Source organism: Struthio camelus, chromosome 3 (assembly GCF_040807025.1).
Source record: "Struthio camelus isolate bStrCam1 chromosome 3, bStrCam1.hap1, whole genome shotgun sequence".
Lineage (NCBI taxonomy): Eukaryota > Metazoa > Chordata > Aves > Struthioniformes > Struthionidae > Struthio > Struthio camelus.
In genome coordinates this window covers 17,869,124-17,891,372 of record NC_090944.1, presented here as the reverse complement: position 1 = coordinate 17,891,372, position 22,249 = coordinate 17,869,124, and the positions used below count along the sequence as shown (strand labels likewise).

At 38.7% G+C, this 22,249-nt stretch overlaps 1 protein-coding gene across 7 annotated transcripts in view; it reads right to left on the bottom strand.

The window, feature by feature from the left end:
* LDAH (lipid droplet associated hydrolase) overlaps positions 1-22,249 on the bottom strand; it is a 132,058-nt gene that overhangs the window by 98,962 nt on the left and 10,847 nt on the right. For 3 of the 7 annotated variants that reach the window (XM_068937075.1, XM_068937076.1, XM_068937070.1), the window contains exon 2: positions 15,890-16,042. In XM_068937075.1, the coding sequence (XP_068793176.1) occupies positions 15,890-16,042 (153 nt within the window). Of the gene's footprint in view, positions 1-1,207; positions 1,378-10,289; positions 10,408-15,889; positions 16,043-22,249 lie in introns of those variants that run through there. The other 4 variants (XM_068937072.1, XM_068937074.1, XM_068937071.1 and 1 more) reach the window with 3 other exon arrangements.

Genomic DNA, 22,249 nt, shown 5'->3' with positions numbered 1-22,249 from the left:
CATTTCATGTGAAGACTAAGTTAAACGGGCAGTGAAGAATCTACAGTGAATCAGAAAACACCGGGGCACTTTGTTTGGTGTACTTATAAATTTCAGGATTCAAAAAACTCCTTTCATCTTCTCTGCTTTCCCAAAGAGCATAAGCCATTTCATGCAGTTCTCTGCATTAATCCCAAAGCCATTCTGCTTTTAGTTTGAAGATACTAAGAAATGGAAATCTGTGGTTAATTATTTCGCACAGCTAAAAATGGGAACATAACATGAATTTGACTAGTTCTCACTTTCAAATAGTTTCTTGTTAGGTCTTCCTGCATTAAACTGAGATTTTAAACACCCACCACTTCTTTCTCACGAAGACAGATAGCGGTGGAGAGATGACAATCTGTACGAAATAAGCATCTGACACAGGATATGATTGATAAATGGTAACTTTTTTTCCCCGATTTCACATGATTTCCTCTAGAAAGCGTCATAAAAACAAACTAGGTCCATTTTTAAGATGGAATGTATATTAGTATGTGAGCTGCTGCATTTCCAAAAAAAGAAGCTATCTGCACTCAGAAAACATAAACTTAAATACAGTATGCCATCAATGCAATTTAATCTAACTGTGCATTTCTTAATGCAAAACAACAAATACGTAATGCTCATTAAAAAGTCATAGACCATAAATAATCCACAGAGCAATGACAGCTTTTGTGGCTTACAAGTTCTAAAGCACTTTGAATTCTTTTGCAACAGAAAATATTAACGTAAAATGTAAACTTTAATTGAGAGAGCACTAGTATGAAATAATCTTATGCTAAAAAAAAACACCCCAGATTTACTGAGGAATGTATAGTGTAAACCACAACTGTGAAACTCTTCAGGCTAGAAATCAAGTTACACATCAAAATACACAGGAACCTGTCGCTTCCCCCTCTCCCCCCCCCGAGGCAGGGTTAGATCATAAATATATGTATACATATGTGTGTGTGTGTATATATGTACCACATATAAACACATACACACCCCCATATATCTTAATTAAATGAAATAGAGACTAAAACACAAAATGAAAATAAGTCTTAGAAGTTCTGGACAGGATGTCTAAAAGGAAAAGGATTTAAGCAGTGTACAGTGACGACTAAGGGGGGAAGGGGATAAAGGAAAAGAAATTACATGTAGCTAAATCACCCCAAGCAACTAACTACGAGGTTTCTTGCACCTTCTTGAAAATCAGGCTGTTGGGTTTTCTGCACTCTCCTCCTGTGAGACATTCCCCAGGGTCTTCGGTCGTGTCTCCAGAAGTCTGACCATCTGCAGCAGCAGTAGCTGGCATTCAGCTGTGGTGCTTCATGCATGGCTCTAACAGTTGCTTTCTGTCTCCTTTGGGACCTCAGCAAGATCATAAAGAACACAAAGAGCTACATGAATAGAAGAAGGAAAATACACAGCCAATAGTGGGTTTACAGAGAACTTTGAGGAACTGGAAAATATGCCAGCAATTACCATGAGTGTAATTTTAGAAATAATCCACAGTTTCAGAATTAAATACGTACGCAACAGTATTTACACGACAATCTGCTGCAATAAAACCAAATGCAGACTTTTTTTTTTAAATAAATAAATCAAGCTCGAAATCTAGGGGCGCCCAGCAGGACCACACAAAAAAAATCATTTTTGTGGCAATAACTCTAACTGCCTCTTCGCAGAGCTGCCAAAGCTTCCAACTCCAACTTGAAGAATCTAAATGACAAGTTCCTTGCTCAAGGAAACTTAATCCGTCTTTGGCTTCTGACCAGCCACCATGGAAGAAGATGCAACTCCCCTACGTTAATGAATGGAAAGCAGCCCATGCAGATGTCAGAAGGATTTAAACGGAGCAAGCACAAAACACAATGATGTTCTCACACTTGGGAAAAACTTGCAGAAACTGACACCACAGCTGATGATCAGGCCTTAAAAGGAAACATGCAGGTTTCCATGACATGCGGGGTCAAGGAATTTCAAATAAAACATGTCAAATAGCATTTGAATGATCGTGATAAACTCACGTCAATTAAACTTTCACCTGTTTGCACATCTCAGGGACTGAAATTCTTCGTTGTGCATTCTGTTTATAGGCTGTACACCAGAGGAACAACATCAGCCAAAGAGCAAACAGTTACAAGGACCTTATGCAGAACCATATGTTAAACTTCTGTTTGATCCTCTGTAACTTTGGAATAATGAATTTGGCTGGAAAGAGCCTTAATATATTTGCTTGAATTGTGAAAACAGGGACTCTCAGAAGGATTCAACCAGGTGCCTGCTGTAACATAGCTTATTACAGTGTTTTTTCCAAGGAGAGATCTCATTTTTTCCCACTATATCTGTAGGTTTTAGTCTGATAGAGCTATAAAGCTTGCATATAGGATTTTATAATATACATTCTTTAAATACATTTTACAGAACAAAACATCTTTCCTGCTGTTCTCCATTGCGTACTGTTCTACCTTTCAGGACCTAATAAACCTGAACTAAACTAACACCACAGTTGCTCGCACCAAAGTGACAATTGCGCTGGAAGACTGTGAACAAAAATTCCCAGCTAGAAATCCTGACAGGGCTGCACATATCTAATTTCTCATGTGAAAGATTAAGAGCATCTATCTAGACGGAGTAAAGTTTGAAATCCTGATTTTGCCACTGCAGACCTGCTGGACTTTGACTGCGGTTAAGTAATATTACAATGGTGTAATGCAGTTATAAAATACACAGACATATTTCAATATTTACCCTCTAATGCATCTCAACCAGGTAAGATGCATACACAAACACAGAAACAACCTAGTTTTATTAATACCTTTTTAATATTCCTGTAAACTACTGGTTTGTGGAAGAGAGTTAAGATTATGCTTCCATTTTCTCCAAAGGAGACGAAAACTTAAAACATTTAATTAGATCTCCTGGTGCACATCTCCCCATGCAAAGTCTCTTAAGTATCTGTTTATGCAGATGAAAACAGATTTAACTGTTCTTAACATCCCTAGATGCAGTTGGCCTGTCTGATCCAAGAGGTACTACAACTGATCTTCGTGAAGAGGCTGCAGTGAGGCCCAGGGGGAAATTTGTAGTCGACTTCAGTAGAAGCAGAACTGAACCAAGAGAGAACAAGTTTCTCGTGAAAGAAAACTGCAGAACAAAGGAAAAGCACAGAACAGGGATATGGGAGTTGGTGTCAAATGGGTTCACAACGAAGCCTCTGAAACATCCGAAAAAACAGAATAAAACCCTGATGAGGCAACATCAGCAGGAAAGACACAGAGGAGAAAAATAAACAATGCAAAAATAAGATAACCACAAATTATTTGTTTTGCGCAGATAAATAACTCTGCAGATTCTATCACTCTTGAATAATATACAAGTAGGCAGCAAACAAATTCAAAAGGCACCAAAAGTTACAATTGCAAACCTATGTTAGAAATTTGTCTACCCTGTACCATTGGTCAGGGGTACTAAAAAAAAATACGTTTGAGACTATGGGGTTTTTTTGTTTGTTTGTTTTTGAGACAGATTTTAATCTAAATATTTTACAAACAGTAAAGAAAGCTACGGAGAATATGAATACAGTTAATATCAGAAAAAAGGTCTGAAAATATATTCCTGCAATTTTTGCAGAAAGAAAAGGTTTCCTTGCGTGGGTCAAGAACGTCAAGAAAATGCAACATTTGAAAAGAAGAGTTTAAGGTGATTTTGCATTTGTTATCAGTCTTCAGAAATAGTAAGAGAATATATGATAAAACAAGCAGTAAACCCAAGACTTACTAATCCACAAAACTCAGAAAAAAATTCTTAGCGTTAACATCACCGTACTTTTCATTGAGGAAAAAGAACTGGCAACAAGGATATCTGGACTGGTCCCGAGCAGATATTCTGCGAAGTCTTTTTCAACTCACTTTGTTTCCTGCTTCATAAACACAAGAAGAGTATGTCATTGTTCACAAGCATGGATGTTTAGCCCTTTAAGGCCTACCGTGAAGAGCCTCTGCCTCAAAAGAGAAGGTTGTGATAACAGGTAATTAAAGATCTAAAGCTTAAAGGTAGAAAGGCATTACGTAAGCACATATTTTTCCCACATATTACGGGAGCTTTTGAGTCCATCAGGAATGGCCAAAGATTAAATGGAAACCAGTACAACGATCAAAATACTACAGCACACATGTACAAGAAAACTACACATCAACAGCTATGACTTACCAAATTTCTACCTGTACTATTTTGTCCTAACCTAGATATTGAACGCAATGGGTCCATCTCTGATATAACTTCAGTGATGCATAGGGGCTACTCTCAGGATGTAAAGGAGTCTGCATGCTAACTAGACCTCAAAGGAGGTATTGACTTTTTGTGAACCTTAAAGAGATCACTCGGTGAAAGTATTTAATATCATTACAAATTGGTATCAGCTCAGGCACTTCTATCAGTAACTAGCAGGAAGGAAGGAAGTACATGATATACTGCTTTAAAAATTTTAGTTGAATTACTTGTACATAATGCACATGGCAAAACTGAATTTCCCCTCACAGACAGGTCCTTTAGCAGGTCCTTCTTCCCTTCTGCCTTAGACCTCACATGATTAGAAATTTATCCTTTTTAAAAAAGCCAAATGAAACTACATACCCTATAACATAATATTTCCATAACTCAAGACAACTCAAGCTTTGAATATTACAGGAGAGGGATTATTTCCTGTCCTGACGATGCTGTGTGGCCCAGTTAAGCCAAAAGGATTGCTGTTTCCAGAGAATTCTCCCAGTATAAAAAGAGCACCTCATTAAGAGGAAGACGACATTGAGAGAAGATTATAGACTGAGAAATTTCAGTAAGTCACTTCACGTATAACATCTGCCACCCAGATTTAGTAGAGGCAAATACTGTCAAGCATAGCTGGATCCTCAGCCATCCTGTCATTACTCTGCCTCCTCAAACTTGACAACCTCAAGTGTGCCAAGGCCTCATCAGAGGTACTTCTGGAGCACTAGGAAATTCAACAAAAGTGGCATATCCCAAGCCTGGATCTGACATACAGGCTGCTCTTCGCATGAGGAAGTTTTTATTTTTAATGAAACATTTTTTTTTCTTTTCCAAAGACAATGGAAACTGGTGAGCTGACCCAGTAAACAAAGCACAACAACTGTCAGCGTATTTTAAAACATTACCCGCAAACAAGTAACCCATAAGCAACAAAAATAATGGAGTCCAATACCTTAAAAACTGCATTTTCTGATATCTAATATGGCATAGTGGTACACCCCACCTTCAGAAAGTACTCTGTCACTGTATCTATCTTCTACCCAAACTCTTATTTTTTTAAAAAAGTCTTTGAGTCCCCCTTCTCTCAGCAAGATTTGGCTAATATTGACCGATGTGTTCAAAGTCTTATGGGGATTAAAAGTAGAAACCCGATAGGCACATACCTATCAAAGTTACCTCCCAAGAATAGTTTTCTCAGGAAGTCAAACGATTTAGCTCGTTGAAATAAATGGCATCTTTGGGTCAAGTCCAGATAGCACATCTCATTGACGATTCCTCAAGCACTTGACATAGGAAGATTTCATTATTCTCATTTTAGAAAAAGGAGAAAACAGAAATAATGAACAGACAAAATAGTCTATACATGAAAGTTAAAGCATCACAAACCACTAGCAACTCCACTTACTGAGGTCTGCCAAAACAGCCTGGGTGAAATTAGAATGACAGAAAGTTAACAGTACCTTATACGCACTGTCATCTGAGAAAGTACATTGCATGGGCACCTAAAAAAATGACTGGTCACGTAATTAAGCCCAGAGTCATGAATAAGGGCATTAGTGATAAATAAGTGTCTAGGAAAGCTGGAAGAGGGGATTTGGAAGCATTAGGAAAGTGGAGGGAGTTGATGATTTTTGCTCATGTTCAACAGCAAATTTATAAAATGTGGTCATGTGCAACATACATCCCATACAAGTATGTCAATCAAAAGTGTTCTGCTATATTTATATCTCACTGTAAAAGAAGGCCGTGTTCTTATCACTGTATTTGCTTTATAGATCTGTTACTGTAGGGAAAGGGAAAAAACATGTTAACTTGATACACCATTTTACCTGGCTTGCTACACAATGTGAACTATGAAATCTGTTCTCATTGATTGCTTTTTCATCACATATATCTGGTACCAGAGGGTAAGAAAATCCTCTTTCCCACTGTCAACTTTTTAATTTAGGCAACAACTTTCTAAAGCAATGCGAAATACAAATTCCCCATGTCAAAATCTGAGAACTCAGAGTCAAATCCAAAGAATTAGTTTCTTCATCCAGAGCCATAGTGTAAACGAAAGCAGAAGCCACAAGAGAGAGGCATTCTTGGTGAATTACTACCACCTGGTGTGACTGGTGGGGTACCAGCTCCTTCCAGAGGAGTCTCAGGACTGAGCATGTGAGCACACACACATGGTCTGCACGTTGTGGACTGAAACCATAATTCAACAACACAAAGCTCTGTAATAAGTCCCGTTGAAGGAACTCCCACCTTCTTCCTTGATTGTCATTCCCACCCCCCTACCATGGCTCTACAGCTCATGAATCACCCTGCCACAACCCTGTGGGGCCGTGCTATGAACCCAAACAGGGAACTCTTACAGCTTAAGAAAGACCCCAGAAATAAATGTATGTATTTAATTCACAGCATGATCTCTCCAACTATTGTTCTGGCATAGCCGAGGGGTGGAGTGGCACACTGTGGTGGGAACAGGAATACCTTAGGCCAGTATTGTTGACAAATAGTTTAGATTGTGAAATTATGGCCTAAGGAAGTTCTCCAAGTGCTCCAAGCATTTGGCTTTTAGATTTCCAGTGCCTGGTGGGTCTTAATATACACTTCATATACAAATAGTTTCTGACTTCCACACTACTGCAGACTCAGTGATGTCTACTTTACAGCTTAGCTGATGGTTCTAGAAATTATCTGAAGGCAAGAGCTCTGTCAATACCCGAGTCCTGCCACCCACCCACGTTCTCCTTACAGGCTGCATGAACCCCAGCGGAGGTTCAACTACTTAAAAGTCGCGCTTGCTAATATAACAAGGAATGGCAGAAACTTGTCAGGAAGGACTTGACTGCTTAATGTTGATCCCCCAAGATCATTAGGTGGGATATAGGAAAAGATGCCCTTAATAGTTTTAGGAATAGCAGCTAGCTTCCCCAGAGCCATCCTGAAGAGTAGCCCAGCAGAAAAGTAATACATTCAGGCATCAAGTCATTGATATAGCTATGCAGGACCAAAACACCACCTGTGCACACACACAAGAGGAGATTCTGCTCAGTTCTTTGAGCACAGACATGTCCCTTCGGGAGAGAATGTCTCCCCTCAGGAGAGGACGTCTCCCTTCAGGAGACTTCTCTCCCCTCCGGAGAGGATTCTAGATACAAGACTTTCTTCTCTGTTTCCTGCCGATTAGCTCCGCATACAACTTAAGTGTGCCAGCTTGATTAGCTGCTATTCTGAGCTGCTTAATTCCTCACAACCTGTCAAGGAAGCCAAGACTTCACCATAACAAGGTTCTCCAGTTGATTCCCTGGACCAGGTGCATTAAATAACATCACCTTAATTTCTGAACACATAAGTTCCCCTGCCTCTCCATCTCATTTCCTCAATTCAGGATTTATAATAGCAGCATCGCACTACTTGGAAAGGTATGGCAAAAATAAGCATAGGTAACGGAATGTGCATGCAACTCCTTGTAAGTTATACTAATGGAGATCAGTTAAGATAAATATATAGAGCATAGTGTTAATATGATTGAAAATACACATACATATAGAAAAATTTCTTAGTGTCAGCTTCAGGTCATCATTCCTACATGGCACAGGATCTAAGCAGAACAGAGTGCAAATTTGCCCATCTACAGAAGATACGTGCAACCTGCATCAACATCAGGAACAGTTCAGTTATGCTCAACTATCACCTGAAAATTCTCAATGCATCTAAAAACATTAGTTAATTTAAGCCACCAGGAGCCAAGGAGGGAAAAGCATTACTCCAATTTTGCATAATAAAGAGATGAAGTACTTAAGTGTGATGAGTTATTTTTCTTAATGTCCTTTGTATATTTAGTGCTGCATAAACAAAAGACGATGTAGGTCCTGGCACGAGAATTTCACAAAAGCGGAAATACAGTAGAGCTGCCCATAGAGTCGGTCAATGATTTAAACATTCTAGGAGAGGAAGTACTTGTTGTTTCACTTCACTGAGTTATGCTTTTATTGCTATTTACTCAGTGCCATTTATTTGTTATTGAATGCCAGCTTAGAGAGTTAGGTAATAAATTAGATACACTTGGCAAATGTGAATAAAGAAGATTTCCGTTTGGTGGTTTGGTACAAAATTTGAGAATAGCTAAGGCACATCTGTTGAAAAGCAACCCAGTAGCAAGGCTAGGAACAGACCCCAGCATTCCAGCCCTTATACTCTCTAATTGAACTTCCTATATTTCACTACCTATGACAGAAGTAAAAAGCATTTTTATAACCCTCAGCAACCAATAGAACCAGTTAATCATTCAGTCACATGAAAGACCTTACAAAACTGCTATTTTTTCATGATATACATACAGTAGAGAAAGAGTTAATGATTACTTATGCTTTCAGATAACACCTGAAGCCTGCCTACTACATCATATAGCTGGCTACTACAGCAAAAAAAAACTTCCAAAGACAATATTACATTCATTCAAATCTTTAAAACAGCTCCATCTTCTGGCATACTCTTTCCATATTACATGCACCATACTTCATTCTTTATCGATTTGTAGTTCTGTTTGGTACCTAACTACCCAAACGTAATTTCATTGTTGAGGTACTTACCATGCAGTATACCTATGAAGGCAAAAGAAAGAGAGCAACTTAAATTACAGCTTGTGAAAGAGCAGATAGATCTATTCAAGTACTTACCTAAGAACATCCATATTTTAACACTACCTTTTGAGGGCACCCCAAAAATCACTCAAGATCAGAATCCCTGCCTGGACAGGGAGCCTGAAAGGCCAGCCCATGAGTCAGACTCCTCTCTAGACAGGATCATTCTGTGGCAGCTCCCATCCCTTCCGACTGACCACACAAGGCACCAAGGGGTTTATCCTCCCTACTTCAGTGTATTAGCTAAGTGTCTAACACTAGGCTGGATGAAATGGCCTTAGAGTCCCTTTCTGGGCAAGGTGACAGGGACCCAGCCTGATCATTCAAAAGACACCCCCACAACTTTCACAGCCAGAACTGCAAAGGTACAGGTGAAGGTGGAGAGGCGCTGATGCTCTGCCACTGTGCAATTAAAGCTTTTACTGCCTAACGCATTCAGGGAGAATAGTGTTCTTACCAGGTTCTTATTTTTCCTTACAAAACTGTTTCTATATTTTCCTGAGTGACTGGTAGCATGAAGCATATGCAGCACTAGAACAGGAGCCAGAACCCAGAACTCCTGTGCCTAGGAAGTAAAAAGTCATCTTTCCTCTTACTCACTCTATTCATTGCCAGTAGCGTTCCTCCTTCCTCCAGGTGTATTTTAAAAGCAAATGGTGAATGCTGCTCTGCTTTGGGGGGGATGTAATGGCACCTGGTTTAAAAACTAGAGTCTAAGAGAATGGAGGTACACCTTCCTCAAGTGACTCAATGGTCTCTACTCCAAAATCAGATTACACTTTACATACACAGTTCTGCTCTTTTTTCTTCTTGTTGGTTTGCTCATGCATTAGGTACCAACATTCAACATACAGGATTCTAGATTACATTCTGGTCAAGGTATCCAGAAGCTAGATACTGCAACCCAATTTACTGATACTACAACCCCTTACTAGATCCAATGCAGTCCTTGCGGACAAATAGTTACAATACACAGATTACATATAAACAAGCACATTTAAGCACATTAATTCTGTTTAAATTAAAGCATGTCCTAAAGCCTTCCTTAAGAAAGAATACAGAGTAAATGCATGCACTGTGCGGTTTGTAGAATCAGGCAACAAAACCTTCTATTAATAAGCAAATCCCTGAGTCTTCAGCTTCAGGGCTATGAAATTAGTTTTAATGTAAAATATTATTATACACTGATTCAGCTCTTCTTGTGCATATGCTGATGCAGATGATTGTTAAAAGATCAAAACAGCAGGTGGAAAAAAAAGCCAGATAATGTATCAACAATTTTTCAGAGTCCTTACATTATAGCCAAAAACAGAACTTCAAAGACTTTAAAGCAAGCAGGAAGTCTTCAAAGGAGGACACATTAAAGATACTTGCCATAATTTGGGCAAATTGTTTGCAATATTTTCACTGTTGAAAGACAGCTAAGTAGTCTTCAAGCGACAGTAGTTCTGCTGAAATACATGTAACTAGGAGAAGATGAGAATCCAAGTCCCAAAAGACAGCTGCAGTGACTTACAAGCTTCTGTTGTGCAGAAAAACATAAGTGACTCAAGATTAGCTCATGAGATTAAATCTTTGTATTTAAAAAAAAAAAAAAAAAAAAGCGTGCTTAAAGACTATGAGGACTAAAACATCAAGTCACTGCATGAGTTGGTAAAACAGTACAATGATCCAATAACCCCGCAGCAATCCAACTGCAAGTAGGCAGATCAAGAAACTTGGCATGCACCGGGAACACTCTGCATGCATGCCAAAGAACTAAATTCTGAAAAGATTTCTCTATATTGATGAACTAAACTCGTGTAGCATGCTTTACCACAAAAAAAAGTTATTTACGTTGCACGTGATCAACCATGAACTGAGCTTCCTGAGTACAAAGACTGTTTATAACAAAATTGCACACTTTACAGTAATAGAAGCAAAAATTATGATGTCTGGAAGGATGGTATTGCAATGCACTCCCGCAATGAAATGCAAGAAAAACTTTGTGACGGTTTAGCTAAACAGCACAGTGGTTTTAAAATTTGTACTATATTTATTTACAAAGTTAAATGTTTCATAAATACACAGACACAAATACACAGATACTCTTAAAACAGTACAAAAAAATTCCATTACGCTCTGTGGATCCTGGTTTCCAAAGAACCCAAGCAGTTTTAAACACTGCTGTAGTAGATTTTATACTTCACTGCTAATTTTACCCTAAGCAAACATTGCAAAAGGAAAAAATAAACCTTTATGACATAAGGGGAAAAAAGTAATACCTGTCCTTTCCGTAACGCCTACATTTCCAGAAAACCATGGACCTGATCCTTCAACTGCATACATTTAATTTTACTCTCATGAATAAATCTCATTTGTCATAACAGAAAAGAATTTGTATTAGTAAAGACAGGTAAGTATATACATGTATTCAGGACTGAGGACAAACCATGCCTTTTACACAGTAATTAATTAGTAAACACATTACCACTCCAAACATGCAGAGATTTTGCTTACACAGGAAAAAAGTTACTAAGCCAAAAAACGCACACTAAGCAGATTTTAACTAACACCATTTGAGTAAAATTTTATTGTAAGTGTATACAGAGACAGCCATATATATAAAAAAAGATGTTAGCTTGCTGTAGCTAAATGAGACTAAACTCCACTGAACTTTCTGCATTTTAGTTGCATCAGGCATAGTCAGCTATCAGTTCTCAGGAGGTAGCATCCTGTCTCATTTAAAGTCAATGGAAATTTTGCCATCAGTTTCCAAGTCAGAGAACGTTTTGGAGCCGCCACTTTTTTCTGCTCTGGTTTATAAAAAACGAAACAAAAAATCTCTCCCATTATGAACAAATTTGACTAAACAATGAAAAGCACACAAATACACAGAAGATCTTCTCAAGTTTCTTGTAACAATTAGATACCAGCAGAAGCAGAGACTTTTACTACTTTTCCCTTCTTTGACCCTCCCCAGCACCACTGTATCATTGTATGTAAAGAAAATCATGTTCATGAACTTCCTTAAGACTGGAAAAAAATGTACTAGATCACTTTAATAAGCAGAATAGCCCATGGCATACAGTAGGACTAACCATGCTCAGTTCAGACCAGTCAATACTTGGCTGCCCACAGTCTCCTTTTTGAGGGAGAGTTGTCCTAGTCTGGATTCTTCTGCTATTGACCTGTATGGAGCTATCTTTTTACCCTTCTCTAGTTCATTTCACAAAGAACTATGACCAGGAATACATGCCTTTCAAGTGTGAAAATTGCCTTACTCTAGAAGGACTCTGCATTTCATATTCAAGAAGTCAGAAAAGCATGAGGGGAATGCTATCTAATTCTTACAATTTAGGTATAAGAATATGTTGCCAGATAACCCAAACGTCCAGATCTCTCCTAGGGCTGCGTCCAGCTGATAAAAGTCTTGCCTAAAGGCTAGAAATGAGACATACACCAAAGAAGAAAAAAAAAAAAAAAGAGAGAGGCATAAGCATTTGATTTATGAGAAGCAAAATTGCAGTATTTTATGCCAGTTCCCAGTTAACTCACCGCAAGTAAAAGCGAGGTGCTTGGGTCTTATGTTTGACTTGATTCACTCATGAATTTGGATATCTACAATGCAAATTGCAATGTCGTGGTTTTATGTTCAGCACACTTTTGAGATAAGAGGGGGTTTGGGCTTGCTTTTCTAATAAGGAACTGAGACATTGCAACTGTAAGTGACTTGGCAGTCATCTCACAGTAAGACATAAGAATAAAGAGCTTAATACAAGTCATTCCAGGCAAATACCTTAAACAATAAAAATAAAATAAAAGAGCCAACTCTCTTGATACAGTTTTGAAATTAAATATCAACCAGTAATAATATATATTACTAGATAACTCATCTATAAAAGTGAAGTGTATTGCAGACACAGTATATGGATTTTTCCAAAAACATGCCAGTAAATGAAACAGAACAGCAAAGATGCAAAGAGAGGAAAAAACCCTAACCTTAATGACCCAAGTCAAGAGCTTTAAAAAGCTTCTAGTATTTACATATTGTTAGCAAATAAATGGAAGAAAACATAAAAGAGAGAAACATGGTTCCCAGGAATACATTTTAATGCTCTAAATTCTTTTCCTTATGCTTTCCATCAATTCATTGTTGCCAGTGCTATTTCAGTTCTTCCTGATCAGGATGAGGAGCCTGTATGCAAGATGCAGCCTCTATCCTAAAAAGGCTTATGGCCTAGTCTGAAATGACACAACTAGAACCCTCAACAAATTGCAAGCGGGGAAAAAGCAGAAAAGATGAGGAATCAGAAATAAAAACAACAATTACATGGGTCAGCTAATAGAAGCTTCCTTCAGAACAATAGCGGTATCTCTTCCAAACTTCACCACATACCCTCTTTGAGTGGTTTTAAGTATTAACCAATAAAAAAAATTAGAAGTCAAGTCAAATGCTCTGCCTGCTTCAGTGGCTTTTAAGAGTTCTTCCTTCAAGGATGTTCAGGCCACACAAAGATACTCTCTTGGGACAGAATAAATTCTTGCCTAATCTTTTGTACGCCAAAGCAAACCTTAGGTGGCAGGCACGGATACTGGAGTGGAAGGCAGGCCTTTCAGGCAGACAACCCCAGGTCATTATTGCCATTTCAAAAGGAAAATGACATTAAAGAAAGTATGCACAGTTGTACCAGAAAGCTATAGGCATTTCAGATTTTAGAGCAATGTTGCCACAAATTAGTTTTTAATACATTTCACAGTATTTGGTGGGGCTTTCTTTTTTTCTTGCAAATCCAGCCCCTGGAGGCAGAATTCTTTTTCCTTAAAAGAAAAGCTTTTAGCTCTCAGTGGGAAAGAAAATACCTACTTATTATATAATCAGTAAATGAACGGTTAAAATGACATCTTTGTTCTCTACTCAATCCATAGTTGCTAGACAAGGACAAGCACTGTAAATAAAACACTGTGTCCACAATAGCGTCACTCAACTTATTACTTTTACACGCAAGAATTTATTTGATTTTCTGTTTTCTGGTTTATGCTAGCAACAACAATCTCCTGTTACTAGTCCCTTAAACTAAATGGTTGTTAAGCGCTGGGGGAAAGCCAAGAGGCTTCAGCTACTCTAGTTGGTTACTGCCTGCCAGAAAGTACCTTCACCACTGTTCATTATTTCCTAACCTAGTTTCTTAGCAGTTTAGGGGTTTTGTTGCTGTTGAGCTTCTCTAACTGTTTTCTCAATCAGAGAACTTCTAATTTGTTACCAACATAATTCTGAAAATAAAAGCAAAAACATGAATCAGCTGTTTTCTAAAGGTTCCAGACTACAGGGACAGAAGCACTATGAACATTTCCCTGATGTTTATTTCTGGATATCCATCTAGTTAATATAACATATCATCAACACGATCCATGTAGTGCTACCGCTACAGTTTCTTATATGCTAAAAGTTTCCTGTGATGAACGTATATAGCTTTTAAGGTTCATGCATCCCGGAACATTTCAAGCAGAACACGCTTACACGTCTTGCAGAGATACCTCGTCTTACCGGGAATAGGTTTGACTCCTGCACTCTTCCTCTACAAGTCTTTCCACTAACGTATATCAGCTTTTCCAAAAGTTACAGATTTATCCTGCTTACAGGCTCTACCACAAGCTCAAACACAGGTACATCACAACCTGAAGACTGACTAAGGTTCCACAACTCAAGAAAAAAAGAAATCACTACTTAATTTAGCAGTTCACTTAAGCCTTCCAGAAACGCCTGAACTGAAAGAAAGCAGTGAACAAAAAGCATCAGAATAGTCTTATACCTCTGGAAAGTGCTTCTGACAATTTGGATCCACACGGACAGTCTTTCTGCTGAAAAGTTATGCTATGTGGTATTTGGCTTAGAAAGCTATTCCCATAGAACAATAGCAAGATGTAGTCTTCTCTTGGAAGGAGTCATATTTCTTCTTCAGGGAAAGAATTTAAAGTTCACTGTCAACTGTGTTAAAAATTACAATATCAGCCAACTCCAGGGGGTAAGGGCATAATACAATTGTGCACAAAACAACAAACAACGAATTACACGGGGCTTCCAAAACCGTGTAAAAGAACTGAAAAACAGAACCTGTGCACCCTTTTGCCACTAAACAAGGATCAGCCCATATACTGCAGCCTATATACAACAACAGAATATACTGAAATATAAACAACAAGCCAAAGATGTGGATAACCAGAAAAGCATTTATTGCACCACTAATTCTTGGGCAATTAACAAGAATATCTAAACTATTGAATCAGAAATGAAGCGTTAGAAATCTATAAACTCTAAGCCCGTGAAATACTCAGGATATCTGTGCTTTGGCTAGGCTCAAGCCTACTTTGGCTAACGGCAGAACTCCTACAGACTTCAATGAATTCAGGACTTCCCCATTAATTTCAACCTATGGTATACGAAAATTTAGAACTTCCAGATTAAGATGATAAAATTTAAATGCAACTCAGAAGCATATGACACTCATTGATTTTAAAAGGCTTATCATGGAAATTCAGGTGCAACAATTTAAGTTAATAACCATTTACTGTACTTTAAAAAAATTACCCAAAATTCTCTCTAAAATATCGCAGCTTTCATCTTCAAGTAGGCATAAGGCTGACGCTGCAGTTTCACTTTAATGTACAAGAGATAAAGGAAAGAGACCGCAGTGGAGAACGTGAGGCTGTCTGTGAACAAACACCACAGAGCAAACAAATGAGATATCCTAATTTCTCAGCTTTATTAACTTAAGGCACCGGTACAGATAACAGTAGTAATCAAATATAACAAAGAAATCTCATCATTACAAGGCAACTGGTTTCTAGGCATACCCATCTGCCAAATTTTACAATTTATCTAGTTTTTTTTTTTTTTTTTTTAAACACATTGAAATTGAGCATTCCCATTCCACTTCATCACATTTCCAAACTTCTTAAAAACAAACAAAAACATGAAAAAAAAACCCACTTACCAGGAATAATCATGAATAATAGCCTGGGTAGATTTTTACTTTCATCTTTTGAGAGGTCCTTCCAGGGCCCACACTTTAAGACATGGGTAGCAGCTCCACAACAGTAAATGAATTCTTCATGTAATGGGACTGGCTCTTCTGACTTCATGTTTGCTGTTAGACAGAGTAAGATAATATTATAATGTACCGGCAAATATTTACATAGCTTACTCTACTATCATTACACCTTCCTCCATTTAACCACAGAACAGTTGCAAAGACCAGAACTGTCCCCACAGCAGCTCTCATCCCTTGTAAACAGAAGCCTAATTCAATATTTGACGCTTTTAATAGGCTGTGGTAGTGCCATATATAAATGTCTATGTGAGGGGAAGCATTTTTTGTATTTTCTCACAGAAATACGTGGCAATGAAGTAATTTTATATTTCTTATTTACTCCGTCTAGTGAAAAGATCCAATTGAAAATGATTTGAAAGCAAAGAAGAAGCGAAAAGCACAACTACGGCACAAGTGGCTTCGCAAGCGCTGCGTGCCCCAATGATGGGAGCACAGTACCTTAACGAACAACAACAAAGGTCTGAGGCCACAGGCAAGTGTGCTAGTCACTAGGTTGTCTCCCAGCTGCAGGTGGGAGTTCTGACTTAATTCCAGCATAACTTACTTCCCTAGAAATTTGCAAAGGATTAAAAGAAGAGTCTCTGACAGTTAAAGCTAAACAGGATTTGATCAACTCAGGCATATTTTTATGTCTATCCTTATCGCTCTTCGTAAATTATTTGGTTGCCCCAATTGTAGTGCTGGGAAATAAAACAGTACACTACAGTATTAAAAAAAGAAAGAAAAACAATGGAGATTCATCAGTTCATATATTTATCACACACGAAACGCTCATGTCCTGCTAGGATATCACTTTGGAACTGGCTAATTAACCAAACTCCCTCATCATCCCTTTAGTAAAAAAAAAAAAAAAAAAAAAAAAAAGGCTCTTCCTCAGGTGACTAGCTGTGAATTAAAATGCCATCAAGATAAGCCATGACACACACAAGCATCTGCTAAAATAAGCATTTACCGAAGGCCGAAGGGTAGCAGTTGCAGCTAGCAAACAAAGAGTCAGAAGCCTGCCCTTGTTTCTGCACGATTACTCACGTGCTCCACTTGCACCCGAGACTGGTGCTCGGTAAGTCAGCAAAGCTTTTCATAACAACTTCAAGGGTTTTAACTTCTATAAAATACCTCTAATCTGACAAGAGCCATATTTCAGGCTTCTGACAGAAACAGGTCTAGCTTAAAACAGAGCTGAAGAGCTTGGTTAAATTTTACAGGAATGGCTATGCACTTTAATCTAAAATTAGCCATCTACACCATCTATACTGACCATCTATAAACAAACAGGCTGTCCAATTTAACTATCTGTTTCTGATTTAATTCAACCTGAATTCAAATCACATATAAATGATAAAAATGATTAAGCCTAACTTTCAGGGTGTACTGGGTAAAGACATTAAAGTGGAATGAAACATACATGCTATATAAAGATAAAAATGGAACAAGGTAATAAGCAAAAAAACAAACAAACAAAAAACCACTAAATTATAGACCAGCAAGGGTAACTCTCAAGGTCTTCACATGCAGCCACTGCAGGAAAACTTATTCCTAAGCCTAATTTTGAAACGAGCAGACGGAAGTACAATCACCTTAATGTTAGTTAAGGAGAAGACTGCTATCTTCCTTGAGTCCAAAACCCACTGCTTAGTTTATGATTTATATGGGAGCGATGCATAACCACATGGAATTCTGAGACAGAATTCAGACAAGATAAGAATATGATCAAATGGCGTGCAAGAGAAAATAATTTTGCAAAAAACTGGATAATATTATTGTGTACCATAATCGTTAAAGCATCAAAAATATCTAGCTAAGGATAATGTTAGCCCTTTCAAATTTCTTTGCTAAATGAAAAAAGGGCCGTTCATTTTTGAGTGCAAGAATCCAAGTTCTATTTCCTAATTGCTCTGTGAAGTTTTGGGCATGAAAATTGAACAATAAGTACAAAGTGTTACTGATAACAAGTCTACTCAACCGTTGTACTGAAACACCACACTTTAAACAGAAACTCTCAAAGCATCTCTACTGCTTGTACAGCCAAAGTTTCCAGGAGCAGCTATGGGAGGAGGGCAGTGGTACCGGAAACTTGTTGGTGCTACAGGGGCAGACCTGAATGAAGCTGCATGTAATGATGCTCAACTACCTAAAAATTGCACTTGTTGAAATAACGTTTCCTTTCTTCCCTCAGTTTGCATTTGAAGTTTTGAAAGGTAGGAGCTAAAAAACAGATGATACAGAGGAGCCAGCTTTTGTTGATTTAAAACAAAGCTTCAAGGCCCTTGGAAAAAAGTGAGTACAATTCAAAAGGAGAATGCTTCTGGAGGGAAGGGAGTTTAATACTCTCAATTATAGCATAACTATCTGGATGAAGCCTTTTTTCATCTCTCTCCTTTCTCCATCCCCCTCCAAAAAAGCTCTTTTAATTGCATAGGAGACATCTTTATTGCTTCATTATTGTCCATGTTACCTTTTTTTTTTTTTTTTAGCTTACAGTGACTAGAAGATAAATAATTGAAGCAAATGTTGTCAAACTAGAATAAGGTATATTTTGCAATGCATTATTCCTGCTTTATTTAATTCTTCATTACTTAAAGCTGAAAGAAGTCAAGAACATCCCTGACAGAAAAACCCAGTTATGCCAACAACTAATGTACATATTTAATCTGTCAGCCCTTTTCTGAGGTGTTTACAAGCCAGGATGCAAAATCTGTAAGTCTTTATTTACAAAGGCAGGTTTCACATGAAGTTTCTGATCATGGACCAATAAAATCAGTTACAAAGTCTCATTTGAGATTGATTTCACTGAAGAACTCCAATGGGAAAATGCTGAAGAGTTAAAAAACTTGCAAATATATGTTTACCAAGTTTCTGAAGGAAACTGCCCTCTTGAGATAATCTCAAAGTTTCCCAGTGTCAACTCCATGCAGTAGCTGAGGGTGCTTTATTTATTTATTGTGGGGGAGTTTATTTGTATTTTTTGCCTTTGGTAACACAAATAGAGAAAAACACGGAGAGAAGACAGTGAAGGCATTTGTAGAGTACAACTCATCAGACCTATTTTAAGAGAAAGTGAATGATACCCCTATAATGCCTATTCCTTCATAAGTGATGCTTTGAATAACAATATTTCCACTACAGGCACCTACCTTTGGCATGAATTGCCTCTATGTCCCTGGAAATATCTTAGGATGGCCTATCAATTTCCAAACGTATTTAACAGACTGAGGTCTCAAGAGAGGAAGTTCCTGCAACTTTAGCCAGCTAGTAAAGAGGCCACAGTCCACGCCTCTGTTGAAAGAAAGTTAAGGAGAACTCAGAATCACAGATTCCATTTCAGTAACAGTGAGTCAGTCTTGACCGGTGGGAGTTTCACCAGGGTTATCACAGAGGAAGGGAACAGAGCTAGAGAAAGATGCGACTGTAGGAAATCAGGCCCCTTTAGTTCCCATAGCATGTTTTCCCCCTTCTCTACAAGCCCTGCCCCATAAACTCATTAAACAATGGAAAAATATTACAAGAAAGGCCTAGTAAAGACAGACATGGCTCAAACTTCTGCTATAATACATAACCACAAGTTACTGGTTAGGGCCTTAGCTCTAGATTAACACACTCTTAATGTAGAGGTCGACCTAAGGGTAAGCTCCTGCTCCAGGATACAGAAATCTAGGCTACAGTAGATGGTCTGATTTGTGAGCAATCCATGGGATCAGCCCCTAGGTTTCGACCTCAGGATGAGACAAATCACCGTCGATAAAGCCTATAATGAGAACTCAGACACACACCTCTGACATACAGGCATTTACACACTAACATTTAAGTGTCTTATGACTGTTCTGGATTCCACCTACTGTCATTGTTTCAGATGACAATATTCTGGAAACAGTTATCCATAAGGAGCAGGTTACTTCTGCCATATGACTAGGCTCTTGGTATACATCCTTGTTTCACGCTGCTCCAAAGTAATAGTAAAGTCAACCTTCCTTTGCACACATGGGGCTTAATTATTTATGCAGCAGTCCCGGCAGCGTATCAACTGCTCTGTCCTACAGTATTACTTGGACTCAGGCTTAACTTGAAAGAACATTTGGAAATCACAAAGTTCTTGATATGTATCCAAAATAGTATTTAATGGAAGAATTATTATGCAGTGTTAACTAAGTTTGTAATGTAATCTGAATGAGGTATTTATATTGCTGGTGTGGGCACATTTTCCAGATGGTGAATTAAAATTTGGCCTACAAACAATCCAGTCACAAAACAGGACAAACAGGTTGGTGCACGTTGTCAGGGGGATGATGTTTAGGTCATAGATGTAGTGGTATCACAAGGGAGAAGATAAGTTAGACCAAATAGCTGTGGAACCAAAATAAAGAAGAAGAGAATACTGAAGAAAATTTGTCAAATGCAAGTCCACAAGACCGTATGAGATGCATCCTAGGGTGCCAAGGAAGCTCGCCCATTTTATTGTTAGGAGTCTCTCTATCTTCTTTGAAAGGTCATGATGAGTCAGGGCAGTGCCTGAAAGCCGCAAAAAGGCAAACATTATGCTCACGTTCAAGATGGAGGATACAGGGAGCTACAGGCCAGTCAGCCTCATCTCAGTTCCTAGGAAAATATCAAAGAAAATCCTCCTGGAAGTTTCTCCCACGCATATGAAAGACATGAAAGACTGGGAGAACCCAGCATAGATTCAGCAAGGGCACAGTATCGCCTGCTATGATGAGATGAATGGTTCGGCAGATGAAGGGAGAACACCACACGCTGTTTACATTAATTTGAGCAAGGCTTTCAGCACTGTCTCCCATAGCATTCTTGTAGCCAAACTGCTGAGATACGGACTACGTAAATGGGCTGTATGGTGGGTGGAAAACTGACCGGACTATTGGGCTCAGAGGGTTGTGATCAGCAATTTCAAAATTTAACTTACTAGCAGTGTCCCTCAAGGATCGATATTGGGTCATACTATTAAAATCCTGGTCAATGGGACAGAGTGCACTCTCAGGAGGTTTGTGTATGATACCAAACTGGGAGGAGGAGGAAGAGATACCAGCTGAAACACTGGAGGGTAGGGCTGCTATTCAGATGGGCCTTAACAGACTGGAAAAACAGACTGACAAGAACCCATGAAATTCAAAGGCAAATGGCAAATCCTGTACCTGGGATGCAATAATCCCACGTAGCAGTATAGGCTGGGGGCTGACTGGCTAAAAAACTGGTTTGCAGGAAAGCCATCGGCAGACAAGTTGAGCAAGAGTCAGTAGTGTGCCCTTGGAACAGTGAAGGCCAAGTTGAAGGACACGGTTATTGCCCTCTGTGCGGGATTTCAGGGACTGCATCTGGAGTACTGTGTCCAGTTTGGGGCTCCCCAGTACAAGCAAAACATTTTCATGCTAGAGAGAGTCAAGGAAATGGCGAGGATGCTGGAGCATGTGATATATGAGGAGAGGTTGAAGCAGCAGCATTAGTTCAGGCTTAAGAAGAGAAGGCTCAGTGGGGATCCTACTGCAGTCTTCCACTACTTAATGGGAATGTAAAGACAGAGACACCCTTCCTAGAGATATTCAATCAAAAGAACAAGGACTAGCAGTCACAAGTTATAGCAATGGAAATTCCAATTTCTCTTCCCTGCTCCACCCATTGTGTGGGGAGGAGGGGGGGTTAAACCCTGAAAGAAGTTGCCCAGAGAGGTTATGGAATCTCCAGCCTTGGAGATATTCAATGCTTGACTGGCCTTCAGCAACCTGACCTAGCTAAGCAACCAGTTGGACCTCCAGAGACCCCCTTCTAATCTAGATTATGTTAAGTGTTACCTAACAATGACAAATCTTTAATGGCATCTCTGTTCACTTGAGCTCTTTGGTCTGATCTACAACGTCTATTCAGGCCAATATACAAGGAGATAGTCACATGAAAGACAGATGAAAGGATTTAATAATTTCTTTTTTTTATTTTTTTCAGACAACATGACATGTCCAGGAAAAGATAATTAAGTTGTGAAACTTGGTGAACATGTCACAGAGGACAACTTGGGGTGCAGCAGCCATGAGTTAATCTTGAAGTTCAGGATCCAGAGGAAGGTGTGGATGATAAGCAGCAGTCAGGACTAGGAACTTAAGGAGAAAGGACTTTGGCTTATTTAGACGAAATCCCCTTGGGAAGCTGCCAGAGAAGAAAAGGTACCCAGGACAACTGGTTGATTTTTAAAGAAATAATACTGAATCCTCAAAAAGAAACCATCCTGTTGGGCTGGAAGAG